The sequence below is a fragment of the Sus scrofa genome, chromosome 17 (genome assembly GCF_054392235.1).
Source record: "Sus scrofa isolate SSC_HxYL_T2T_F1_AM1 chromosome 17, Sscrofa_HxYL_maternal_Yorkshire_Landrace_v2.0, whole genome shotgun sequence".
Lineage (NCBI taxonomy): Eukaryota > Metazoa > Chordata > Mammalia > Artiodactyla > Suidae > Sus > Sus scrofa.
The window spans coordinates 8,257,543-8,270,908 of NC_139399.1; the positions used below are offsets into that span (position 1 = coordinate 8,257,543).

The following is a 13,366-nucleotide window of genomic DNA, read 5'->3' on the forward strand; positions in this document are numbered from 1 at the left end:
ACATCGAGTTAAGGATCCTGTGTTTTCACTGCAGTGGCTTGGGTCACTGCTATGGAGCTGGTTTGATCCCTGGCTGGCCTGGCAACTTCCACCTGCCGTGGCACAACCAAAAACAAAAAAAAAAATTCTTGGTCTTTAAATTGTATCGAGGTTGGGTTTTCCCCTTATTAAGCTCAGAGTGAATATTTGTCAAAATCAAACCTAATATCCATATCATACTGTTCCGAGAAATGAGACTGATTGAAATTCCAGCACAAAGAACTCTAGTTTATAAAGCATAGCATCTATGTAGAGTATCTATGACACCTTTGCTAGTTGGAACTTTAAGATTTCACTAAGGTTCAACAAGTTCCAGTCTTTGCCATCTCAGAGTGGGCACTGATGAGCCCAAGCGAGGACTTAAGACAGAAAGCATCCTAGATGCTCTTTTCAAATAACAGATGCCAATTCAATCCATTTCATTTGGTAAATAATAAATTTATTAGGTGCCTACAAGTACAAAACACTGAAAGCTGCTGTAGGGGATTATAAAGACGTGTAGAAGAGCCCTGCTCTCAGAGAGCTTACAGCCTAGGCAATTAGTCGCAATTAGTAAATTGTGGCAATATTACTTTAGACGGCTTAAAGCAGAGTTCTTGACAATGTTCATATCCTTCACATTCTCCTCCGGTCAAATATGTCAGGAATCCTTTCAACAGGAAGGCCAGACAGTGGGAAAGAGACCTTTTCTGGAATTAACCGGTGACCTTGGCTTTGCTGAGGAGCATCTTTCGGCTGCTGCTGCTTATTCTTGGAACTTTCTCAGCATCGTTTCCTCACGACCTTTCTTTGGAGGGCATCTCCATGCTTCCTGAACCTTCACCAGGGTTTCCTGTTTGTTAGTGAGTGGCTCAGTTGCAGTTTGGCCTTGGAATGAGTTGCAGTCCGATTTTCCTGCAGCAGATCTGTAGTTTCCTTTTGGTTGAGGCCGGGATGGTATTCTGCCTCGCCATCTGTGGTTTCAGGGCGGGAGTGAGATGCGATACAACGGAAAGCAGACCAGACATTTCCCTTACTTTAAACATTTAATAGTGCACTTATTGATTATATTCTGTACAGATATAGAGCAAGTTATAAACCTCTTATTTACTTTTTTTTTCACTTAGACTGTATTCATGTAAAGTGTATTTACATTAGCAAAAACAAACAAACCAAAAAAAGCCTTGAGGTACAAAATCCAAAAGAATATCTGAGGTATAAATACAAGTATATTTTAAATAATAATCTTTATCATGCTTTATCTATATAGAAAGCACAGTGGACAGGTGTACGTGTTTCTTAATAGAATGGTATATACAACATACAATCTTACAAATCTCAAAGCCATTAAAATTGAATATACAAGTATATCTTCACGAGGAACACTAATATCCAAAATACTCAAATTAAACTCTGATCTGTCCCCCACCCCCAAAGTCTTCAAAGAACCTTTGAAATAACACTGACAATGGTAACTAAATTATAACAAAATAAAAATCCTTCTTACAACTCTCATTCATACATTATTCACTTTTGATCCATATAAAATAAATTCACTAATACTGTCTTTTCAGCCACCCTTTACCATTTCAGTAAAACCTGTATAAAGACCACCCTTCCAAAAACCTACACTAACTAGTGTGTTTTTGTTTTTTTACTGTGATTACTACTTTCCATTACTACTAAAATATATTCCAAGGGCATCATGAAGGAGAAGAGAAAGAAGTGTAGGGAAAACAAAGCAAAATCCCCACCATTTGCTGACAGTGACAAATCCAATTAATTAATATATGCAGCATTCAAAAATTCTGTTAATAACCACAACAGCAACAAACAAATTTGTGGTTGGGTTAAATTTACAAGGATTTTTGTGGGACCCAATTTCCTGTGTTTCCGTACATAGTGCCTTAAAGATCTTCTCCCATAAGCATGTTAATGCAAAGGATTTTCAGACATGTAAAAAGTTCTGATGCTTGATTCAGGTGTAGAAGTTAGAATGTTCAGTTTTTACATCTCAACTGAAGAAAACGAAAAACAAAACTGCTTTGGAGCCAGCAAGGGGGAGTTTCTATCCCTGAATTCACCTGTACTGGATGAGAACGACTTCGCTCTTTGCAATCAGGTCTAGAGACAAACTGCGTTTGAAATGGGTTATCCGGGCAAATGTATTAAGTTAGTTTTAAGGTAAAGAAGAGGTTGGTGGAAAAGGAATATATTTACTAACTCAGAAAAAAAACACAAACAAACGGACAAGTGGGCTGTCCGATACTCCAAAATAAATGGGTTCCCTTTCTGGATGATTCCATGGGTAGTCTGATATTCCAGGTTAAACTGAACCTGAAGCATCAAGATCCTTCTTGGAAGTGTCTCAGTGTGCCAGCCACTGCATCCCAACCTGCTCATCTATGCCATTCGACCAGCAACAAACACACATACACACACTCCTCTGTGCAAACCTTTCTTTGCTCTTCTCAGTGAGAAAACATGTCAGAGTACCAACTATTCCAGTGGATACACCAGTCCCTCCACACACTGCAAAGAAAATGTCGTAGGTTCACGTACACATACACATGCACAAGAGAATGAAGACTCTTCATTATCTCCCCTAATGTATTTATAGAGTTTTGCTTCTCAGAAGCAATTCCAATTAGAATACTTTTTTTTTTTTTGCACAGTCATATATTCCAGTCAAGGTCCGTAACACAGACCTTGAACAAACAGGAAGCAGCTTTAAAAATGTATCAGATCACTCTAGTCAATTCCTACACTCCAAGTTGTAGTTTTCTCTCTTTCAGGATCAGATGCAGAACTCAGTCTTCCAAAGGACTGGCAAGGGTTCTAGAACAAATGCCCAGATAATGGACACAGTTGCTTTTGCTCTGTGAATCACCTAGATTTGGTGTCTTTGGTTTCAGTGTTCTGATTACTGAAGGAGTCTCGGATCTTTACAACTTCAGCTGCACACAAGTGTCCAAAAGATTTCGTGTACCACTCTGGCATGTGGCCCCTACAGCAGAGAAGAAATGCAGACAAATTACTCAGGTTAGACAACCCTGAATCAGCCAAGAAAGTTCTAAATACACATCTATTTCTTTTTTTGTCTTTTTTTTAGGGTCACACCCTCGGCAAAATGTAGGTTCCCAGGCTAGGGGTTGAATCAGAGCTATGGCCGCTGGCCTTCGCTACAGCCACAGCAACATGGGATCCAAGCCTCGTCTGTGACCTACACCACAGCTCACAGCAAGCCAGATCTTTAACCCACTGATTGAGGCCAGGGATTGAACCTGCGTTCTCATAGATGCTAGTCAGATTCATTTTCCGCTGGGCCACGACAGGAACTCCTAAATACACATTTATTTCTTGATCAGCAAAATGGGCAAGTAAAGATTCCTCTTACTATTCCAAGGTAATTTCCTGGCACTTCTATTCCACTTTTGGAACCAGAAGTTCCACTTCTGGAACAACAATGAGTGCAGGTACTAAGCGAAACCATCAGGAAAGCTTTGGCATACAGAACAGAAACAGATCACAGAGACGTAAAGGCTTCAAATGTGAATTTATTTAACATAAGAGCCACTCTGGAAAGTTTTTAGAAAGGTTCATTTTTTTTCTTGTTGGTATTGCTGCATGTCATGAATTGTCTGATAAAAATTCATAGTGACCTAAGGCACCAAAGTAGAGGCTTTATTAATTACTAAAAGAGCACATCACATTATTCAAACACCTTTGAATAAAAAATGAGAAACATCTGCTTGTCAAATTCTCATCTCCTGTGGCTTTCAGTTCATGGCAGAACCATCATATCCACACTGCTTTAGTACCACATTTTCTAAAGGATGGAAATTAGTAAATGGAACCCAGAAGACCAAGAAGCATGAAGTAGTTACTTTATAAGCCCTGCTCTTCATGGAGCATCCAAGATGCAACAGTGTATATTCATTTAAGCCATTCTTTGTATCAGACAAAAAGTCTGGATCTTTTTTAGGCCCCTCACTCACCACATCAGAAAAGCTCAGCATCATAACGTACCTTAAGTCAGCTCTGCACATGTAGGTGAGTTTGGATTTCCCTGACCCGCAGGGTTCAATCAGATACCTGGACAGGAGCACATTGACCCTCACACCCACCACAGGGGCCCGGTCGTGATCCACAGAGGTGAGTAAAAGGGCACATGCCCCCTTGGGTAAGTTGGTCCTCCATGTTCTGCAGAGAGAGACAAAACAAGAGGGGAAAAAATGGAGTTGCCTGGAAGCCAAGGCTAAAGGGGGGGCTCACTCTTAGAGGGCAAGATGGGGAACCACTGGGTGACCCAGCCCTGGGAGGTGGTATCTTGGAAGGACTGGGTCTGCTGGGACTCCTGAATGAGAAACTACAGAGCCCTGCTGCAGGGCGGGTACAAGCTCACACAGTTCTCTGAAAAGAACCAATCTCGAGTGGGTCTGAAACCTTTTTTTATATTTCACACCTGTAACAGAACATGAACAACATCCAAATGAATGTTACTCTGTTGGAGAAGTTCTGAACTAGTGATGTGACATTTCCTCAAAGATTTTTCGAATTCTTCTATAAGTAGCATCTTCAGAGAATTTATTAATTACATATAAATCGGCTTCAACTACAGCTCACTCAGGACCCGTTATTTCCTGCCTTATGCATTCACTTGCTGTTTCTAACAAGAAAATCTACCCTAAAGGGGGCAAACAACGGAACATGCTTCTCTTTTTGTGCTCAATGCCAAAAGTGTTCAAACCATTTTCAGGGATGGACCCACTGCTGGAATACATGCATATATATTTTCCATATTTGGGAGGGTTCAACACTCTTCTGGAAACATACGTTCTATTTTAAATAATTTTACCACCTTATAACATTCAGTGACACATAGGCTCTTCCTTGTCACAATAATCAATCTGGAAGCTCTCACCTCAAAACAACGTAGTCCCGAGCAGGATGGGGTGCCATACTGTTTTGGACATACTGGTAAATTTCAGTTTGGCTGTCCAGGATCTCAATCACTTTGGAATCCAACAAGTCTACATCCCAGAGGTGCTGCTCTTTAAGTAGGCGCTTCAAGATTTCCTCAGGCATTGCAGGAACTTCGATGGTTGCCCTCCAAAGCCTTAGAGGTGGTCCTTCACTCACCTGAAAAAAGGATGTACATTTCAGGGCCGAGACAATCCCCATAGACCCAGACTTTGAAGGCAAACTGCTGCTGGCTGGGCACATGGTCCTTTCTTTATCTGTATCTATGGCTTTAATAGTCTGCTGTCCCCAAGTGTACTCAAGAACAGGCCAGAAAGCAAACAGCTGCTGATGTCACCTCTGGTTAGCTCTGTTTTCCTGGGGCCCAATGTAATAAAAGTAAAATTTACATGCAACCCCTAAGCCTGCACAGCCATCTGGACCTCTCTCATTGTTTCGTTCTTGTCAAGGTGGCAGAGACAAATCAACAGATACATCCATGCAAAGCCATGCAAGATGCCTCTGCCCACCACAGGCTTTCAAGTTAATTCCTCCCGCAGCACTCCCCGCTCCCAAGAGGGCCAAGAGAAGAGCGACTGAGAACAGAGGAGAGTGCAAGGGGACCCAGATAAAATGACGGAAGTATCTAAGCATGTCATCAGATGCCCCAAGGCCCAAGATGTGGGTAAGACATCCCAGGGAACTCAAGTGTGATTCTGTGGAAACGAAGGATTTCATTAGTTAGTTGGACTCCTCTGACAAGTCTTCAATGGTATTAATCCTTACTGGACTAGTTCCCATCATTATCTAGAGGATATGAATCACCTGGCTGTCCAGCTCTACAAGGAGGGGAAGGGATGACAGATCCCCATGGAGAACTGTGTTGGCAAAAGAGTCTTGTCTCTGATGAGCCCAGGACCTAACCGCTGGAACTCAAGCGACTGAGAACAGGGAGAAGACCTACCTTCTTATAGGACAGCTCAGCCTGCTCAGATGTGGAGTAGCTGACCCAGCCTTTGAACTTCTCTTTGACCTCTTTAAATAGGCTGTCCACACAGTCTTGGAGGAAGTGCTGGTAGCTAGCTGACTCGTCATTGCAAAGACGTCCTAATGCTTCTAGGGTGAGGGGCTTCAGCTCTTGTTCGGTGTAGGAGTTTCGACATCGGCTCATTTCCTCAGGAACCTGGGAGGGACACGAGAGACATGAAGGAGGTTTATTGCCCATGAGTGAATGCAGCAGGGCAGAAACAATGGGCTGGGTCCTCCAGGTAGTGCAAGGCAGTCCAATTGCCCTGTTTCCAACCTACAGAGGGGTACCCTGGTTGACCTCACACGGTATCATGAGGAGGCAAAGTGGATTACCTTCAGAGAGGCATCTATAAAAATGTATTCTTTTTTTTTAATTATTATTTTTATTTTTTTTTTGTCTTTTTGCTATTTCTTGGGCCACTCCCGCGGCATATGGAGGTTCCCAGGCTAGGGGTTGAATTGGAGCTGTAGCCGCCAGCCTACGCCAGAGCCACAGCAACGCAGGATCCAAGCCGCGTCTGCGACCTACACCACAGCTCAGGGCAACGCCGGATCGTTAACCCACTGAGCAAGGGCAGGGACCGAACCCGCAACCTCATGGTTCCTAGTTGGATTTGTTAACCACTGTGCCACGACGGGAACTCCTATAAAAATGTATTCTTGTGTGAGCACTCTTCTTTAGAAAGTTACAGTAACTAAGTGACTGAAATATGGTGTACACTGACAAAGACATAGGTTTTCTTTTTTAATTGAAATATAGTTAGTTGGTTTAAAATATTATAATAGTTTCAGGTTTACAACAGAGTAACCCCAAAATTTTATAAACTATGTATGATAGTTATTATATATGCCACTTATTATTATTGGCTATGTTGCCTATGCTGTACAATATATTCTCATAGCTTATTTTATACATAGTAGTTTATATATCTTTTGTGTGTGTGTGTGTGTGTGTGTGTTTTCTTGAGCCGCTCCCGCGGCATATGGAAGTTCCCAGGCTAGGGGTTGAATCAGAGCTGTAGCCACCGGCCTACGCCAGAGCCACAGCAACACGGGATCCGAGCCGCGTCTGCAACCTACACCACAGCTCACGGCAACGCCGGATCCTTAACCCACTGAACAAGGGCAGGGACCGAACCCGCAACCTCATGGTTCCTAGTCGGATTTGTTAACCACTGCACCATGATGGGAACTCCAACATAGTAGTTTATATATCTTAATCCCCTTGCCCCTCCATCTCAAACAACTAGTTTGTTCTCTATAAGTCTATTTCTGTTTTGTTATATACATTCTTCTGTTTTATTTTTTAGATTACACATATAAGTAATCATATACAATAACTGTCTTTCTCTGACTTATTTCACTAAGCATAATGCCTTCCAGGTCCATCCATGTTGTTGCAAATGGCAAAATTTCTTTCTTTTATATGGCTGAGTAGTATTTCACACACACACACTCAAAACATCTTCTTTATCCATTCATCTGTTGGACACTTAGGTTGCTTCCATATCTTAGCTATTGCAAATACTGCTGCTAATGAACACTAGGGCATGTGTATCTTTTTGAATTAGAGTTTTCATTTTCTTTGGATATATACCCTGGATTGGAATTGCTGGATCATAAGGTATTTCCATTTTTAGGTTGTTTTTTTTTTTTTTTTTTTTAAAGAACCTCCATTCTGTTTTCCATAGTGGCTACACCCCAGACCTAGAATTTATTTCAGATAATTTGTTGCTTTTGCTTTCCTTTTTTTATCTTTGCCACAGCTGTGGCAGGTGGAAGCTCCCGGGCCAGGGGTCAGTCAAACCTGTGCCACAGCAGCGACCTGGGCCACTGAAGTGACAACGCCAGATCCTTAACCCACTGCACCACAAGAGACCTCCACTTTTGCTTTCTAAGTAAAGGGGTATGGAGTAGGCAATTTCATTAAATTTATTAATTCTAATGAGCTTATCCATGATAAAATATATAAATAAGACATTCTCAGGCTACATATATAAATCTCCAGTTGTGGAAAAGATCTTTTGGCTAAGACATGAACAAGTATGGTACCCAAGATTTTGGTCCCTATTTACATTATCCTTAACAAACAACAAAACTCCCCACCTCCTTACCTGGAAAAGCTTCTTGCACTCAGCAATCATATGGGCCAGCCCTTGAGTGGCAGCAAGGTTTTCATTCAAATCTTTTTGATCTGGTTTGCCTAAACTTTGTTTCCTTTGCATCACCCTAAGCAGAAGAAACAGGGAAGGGAAAGATTCAAATATTTATATATTTTTAATCTATGTTCTTAATCCATGAAACCTAAAGGGGAGAAAAAGACTATTTCACAGGAGACCATTTGTCATTAATGTAAGTAAGATTCAGGAGAACTTTACTTTGGTCCCTAGAATTTCTCAGTTGTATCAACAATGCACAAAAAAACAAGAAAGAGGCTGTTTCCAATGAAATCCAGGCTACTTAAAGCCATCAATGTCAGATAGGTTCCTATTTAAACAGGGCAGCGGGTAAAGTCACGTATGTGTGGTGGGGAGAAGGAAAGGCAGCTCTGAGGAGTGTGGGGGTGGAAGGCACTGATCAGTGTGGGTAAACAGGATCCCGATTCTTTCCAGTTTAGATAAACAGGCCCCTCCTGTCAGTGAGAGAAAAGTCTATTGTTTCCTAGGAGTTTTGCCTTAATCTTATCTGACCTCTCTCATCTGCTCACTGCTGGTTCTCTATCCCATTAAGGCGGGAATACCCCAGTCAGTGGTTAGAACTAGTTAATTAAGCATTGTATGGCTGTCAGAACAAAGCTAACTTCACCTCGCACAACCGGACCCCATGCCTCTGGCGGAAAAGTACCTGTAAGGTTCCTTTCGAGCTGAGGAGAAGGATCAGTGGGATGGATTTGGTAGAAAGGAGTTAGTGACTCCTTTCTCACACACTTGACCATGAGGGTGTGAATACGAAGTATTCATATAAGCAGCTCCAACTGGCTCTGCCATTTTTTCTCATCAGACAGAGACAAGTTACTGACTTGAACGACCCGTCCAGCCGTCTTACTTGCCTCATGTGTAAAACAGATACTAACAGGAGCGTCCCCTCCTATGATTGTTTTGAGGATTAAATGAGATAAGCAGTGTCCAGGGTGTAGCTCCATGCTGGGGACAGAATAAGTGCTGAGCAAATATCAGCTTTTGTACTTGAATCAGAGATTCCCTGACCTCTACAGCCACTCCCGTCTTGTCTACGTCTAAGGAGGAACTGTGCAACATTTGGCCAAGCCAAGTCCTGACTCTGAGACTCAACATTATCCTTAGCTCTTTTAGAGCCAGCTCCTTTCGACTTCCAGCAAAGGCCAGCAGCTTGGTTCTACTACAGAAGCCAAAGCAGCAGGGCTCTTGTCTCCCATGCAGTTTTTTTTTTTTTTTTTCCCTCTTCCTTTTTGGGCACCCTGAGGCATACAGAGCTCCCTGGCCAGGGATCAGATCCCAGCCGCAGTCTTGACCTTCGGCAATGCTGGATCCTTAACCCACTGGAACGGGGATCGAACCCACGTCCCAGCGTTCCCAAGACGCCGCCGATCCGATCCTATTGCGCCACAGTGGGACCGCCCCCCATCCAGTTTTTGAGGTCAGTGAATCTGCATGGCTCTTTGCTGGCAGAAAGAGGACATTGGGGGGACCACGGCAAGGCAGGAATGCAAGTCTGTCTTTAAACCTGGCTGAAACTGGATCGTCTAGGAAGCCACACCCCCAGGGCTGAGAAGGAAGGACTAGAAGCACGGGGGAGGAATGTGGGCTATGAAGGAAGGAGGTCAAACTCCTTCTGTCTGGATTCATACCTGAATCCAGCAAAAACACAGGGATGGATGGCCCTACAGGGAAAAGGAGGCTGCCTCAGTCTCATCACTGTGCATGCACGCCCCATCAGACCCGAACCTTGGAGAGGAATTCTCTCTCTTCAGGGTGTTGAGGTGGAAGAGGGAAGGCGCCAAGCACACGGCCAGGTTGGTGGGGGTCATCTGGTTCTCCTTGACAGCTGCGGTGACATCGCTCAGGAAGTAAAGGAGCGTCTGAAGAACCTCCCGGTTCTCGTCAGGCAGGAGCATGATGGCAGCCTTGATGGCCTGAAGGCGCTGGTCCTTGGGCACATCTGCGAGACACCGGCATTTCCCCATCAACCCAGTGATTTTTCATGTACATTTGCAAGCAAACGTCCCAAAGCAAACATTAGCATCAAAGACCTCAGCCCAGCACTGAACAAGCACTTGCAGAGAGTGTACTTGAGGTTAATATGGAAGAAATTAGGGACTGCCACCAAGCGTCATTCCCCTCAAGTATTTCCTGCCTGTGGAGGAGTTAAAAATTTTAAACACCCACAATGCCAAATACTCCTAAATCCACCCCAGAGTTCAACTCTAGGCAATGACCACTCTTTTCTTTTCTTTTAGTGTATGAGCTTTTTTAAAGTAGTGTTTCAAAACACCTAGTTGACCAACCTCAATTACTGGGCCTTATACGCTTATACTTGTTTAGTTTTGGTGAAAAATCTTATCAAAAACACAAAAGGATGAGAATTGAGATTTCTTCGCCTTGACTTCAAAACGTTCAGCATCTCTGGGGACTCTCCTAATCTTAACTGATCTGCTCATTCTTAAAATGGGAAAAGGAAGCTGCTAAAATATTCAATTTAAACAACAGGTATGTTTAACTAGCAATTTCTTTGTTTTAGAAAGCCTATTGGGAAGCTACTATAAAAATACATGCTTGAGAAATAAACCCATAAGATATATAATATAAATAACGCAACACAATGTAATATAATATTATATGTTTATCTATATATAATATACATGTGGAAAATGCTAAACCCAACCTTCAGGTCTCCTTTTCTTTTAGAAGGCATGTGGTGGAAAAATCAAGTCACTCACATGCAGCTCCATAGGGCAAACTGATTAAACAGCTCCATGGTTACAATACATAACAAATACCTTGGTGTGGGAAATGTGACCTGTGTTTTCATAAAATCTGAAAGGATGAAACAAATAATGAAATAATCCAGACCAGCTCCATTTCTCATAAAATAAAGTCCCATGTGCCCGTTCTAAAGACAATTCAAGCACTGAGAGAACCTGCTTTTAAATTACATTGCCGTAATACCAGACTGAGCCAAGAAAAACATGGGGCTGTAAAAGCTATAATCCTGATCCTGATCATTAATTTAGACAACTGTTTGCTTTAAACTTTACTTAAAAGTGAGATGGGCATGGGTATTGTTTTCCCAAGTATTTCTGGCAGAAGCTGTGATGAATAACAGAAAAAGATTATTTATTCATTTTACAGCAAGATAAAACACACAGACACCTGTGAAATTTTAAACACCACAGGCCCTGCCAGAGAGATGGGAGGCAACTGAAATGTCTACAGACAAGGCAGAGAGAGACATCTCGGTATCTGCTCTTTTAAGTATCTTAGATAACACCGTTCTCGAAATGGATGAAAAAAATGAGCTCCTGGATCAGAATGTAAAAATGTACAACTACTTCAGTAATTAGGGAACGATGAGGAGGGAAAATTTTTTGTTTTTTGCATTACTCAACAAGTATACAGAAACCTGTTCCACAAACAAGAAGGCAAGGAAGAAGGAAATTGATGACATGTTTCCAAGAGGTCATTACGAGGGTCCAAAAGAATGACATCAAAGGGCACTACAGGGGAGTTCCCATTGTGGCTCAGTGATTAATGAATCCGACTAGGAACCAAGAGGTCTTGGGTTCGATCCCTGGCCTTGCTCAGTGGGTTAAGGATCCGGCGTTGCCGTGAGCTGTGGTATAGATTGCAGACATGGTTCTGATCCTGTGTTGCTGTGGCTCTGAGGTAGACCGGCGGCTACAGCTCCAATTCGACCCCTAGCCTGGGAACCTCCATATGCCGCGGGAGCGGCCCTAGAAATGCCAAAAAAGACAAAAAAAAAAAAACCCAAAACCTCAAAAAAACCAAAGGGAGCTACAGGCTTCAGCTGATTCCACCTTTCCCCACCAGTGACGTTAAGATCAAAGAACACTTACACTGGTAGATCTGCAGAAAGGTTTCTGAGAGTTTGTTTGTCATTAGTGGCTCAGGAAGATCTCGGAAATACTGCTTCAACATGTCTGCCACATCATAAGCAGACTGTCCCTCATAGTTGACACAATCTAAGGCACTTTCATTCATCTGGCGCAGAGCCTGAATCCGGGATTTGACACCTGATTTTCTGAAGAGCCCAACCTGTTGGGAAAAAAAGCATTAAACCCCGAAAGAGAAGGAACGTCTTCACTGCAAAACTAGAAAAAAATGCATGTGCCTGAGCTCCCAGGCAGGCAGCAGCTCTCACCTGATCCAAACAATGGTTGCGGAGGTAGCGCATGGCCTGCTGGATGCTCTGGGGTAGCGGCTGTCCTGTCCGCTGCACATTGACTGTCAGAGGGACCCCAAATACATTCCGGTCCTTGTAGTCTGGAACCTTGATCCTTTTCATGAACTTGGGCACAGCCCTAGTGAAAGAATATTGGGGGTGGGAAGGATAGGTTTACTGGTCTGTCTACGTTTTGTCCATCTCTGCAGGTAAACCCTCTCCTCTCTAGAGCTCTGCTAATCAGGTCTCTATTTAAATGAAACAAAGTTACAAATTCAGTCTCTCAGTTGTATCAGCCACATGTGAAGCGATCACTCGACATCTGTGGCCGCTCACTCGACATCTGTGGCCGTCTGGCAGCTACATTCTAGACTATGCAAATATGGAACATTTCCACCACCACAGATGGTTCTATTGAACAGTGCTGCCCCAGGTCTTCTAAGAGTTGGAGCTGTGGGGTTCAGTAACATACCCTCAGCTGAAGACTCTCCTTCCACTGTTAACTCTGAAAATTGGGTCTTTTCCTAAGGGAGCTGATGGGCTTCCTTACAAAGTGGCGTCACAGCAAGGAGCAGGAGGAGAAAGCAACAGTCAGGACCCTAATCAGGCACTTCAGAGTTGAAAAACAAGTCCCTATTTGTCCTGAAAATGGACAAGAATCACTCCTAAGTTCTTGATGAAATCCAAAGAACTTAGGGTAAAAAAAGATCAGGATGAGAAAATAGCAAATGCATGATGCTGGGTCCCACGTAATGAGAGCCAACCCTGGAGCTCAACAGTGGGGGCCAAGCTAATGACCCAAAGTCAAAATAAATTCTCCTGCTGATGACCCCAGAGAATATAACATCTTTAGGTTTCTGAAGGAAGACAGAAAAGAACAATGAGTGTTTTGTGCGCCTACCCGGGCTCCCTGGAGTCCTGAAACCAGGTCCAGCCCGAGCAGTATATGCAACAGCAGGAAACCGATGTCATGCCTTTA

At 43.0% G+C, this 13,366-nt stretch overlaps 1 protein-coding gene across 19 annotated transcripts in view; it reads right to left on the minus strand.

Annotated features, from left to right (window-relative positions):
• Window positions 1-456: 456 nt before the first annotated feature.
• DLC1 (DLC1 Rho GTPase activating protein) overlaps window positions 457-13,366 on the minus strand; it is a 465,100-nt gene continuing 452,190 nt past the window's right edge. For all 19 annotated transcript variants that reach the window (XM_085002957.1, XM_021077719.2, XM_085002956.1 and 16 more), the window contains 8 exons: window positions 12,367-12,526; window positions 12,062-12,260; window positions 9,933-10,146; window positions 8,124-8,238; window positions 5,945-6,163; window positions 4,943-5,160; window positions 4,048-4,221; window positions 457-3,025 (listed from right to left, as the gene is read on the minus strand). In XM_085002957.1, the coding sequence (XP_084859083.1) occupies window positions 2,905-3,025; window positions 4,048-4,221; window positions 4,943-5,160; window positions 5,945-6,163; window positions 8,124-8,238; window positions 9,933-10,146; window positions 12,062-12,260; window positions 12,367-12,526 (1,420 nt within the window). In that variant the 3' untranslated portion in view covers window positions 457-2,904. The remainder of the gene's footprint in view (window positions 3,026-4,047; window positions 4,222-4,942; window positions 5,161-5,944; window positions 6,164-8,123; window positions 8,239-9,932; window positions 10,147-12,061; window positions 12,261-12,366; window positions 12,527-13,366) is intronic.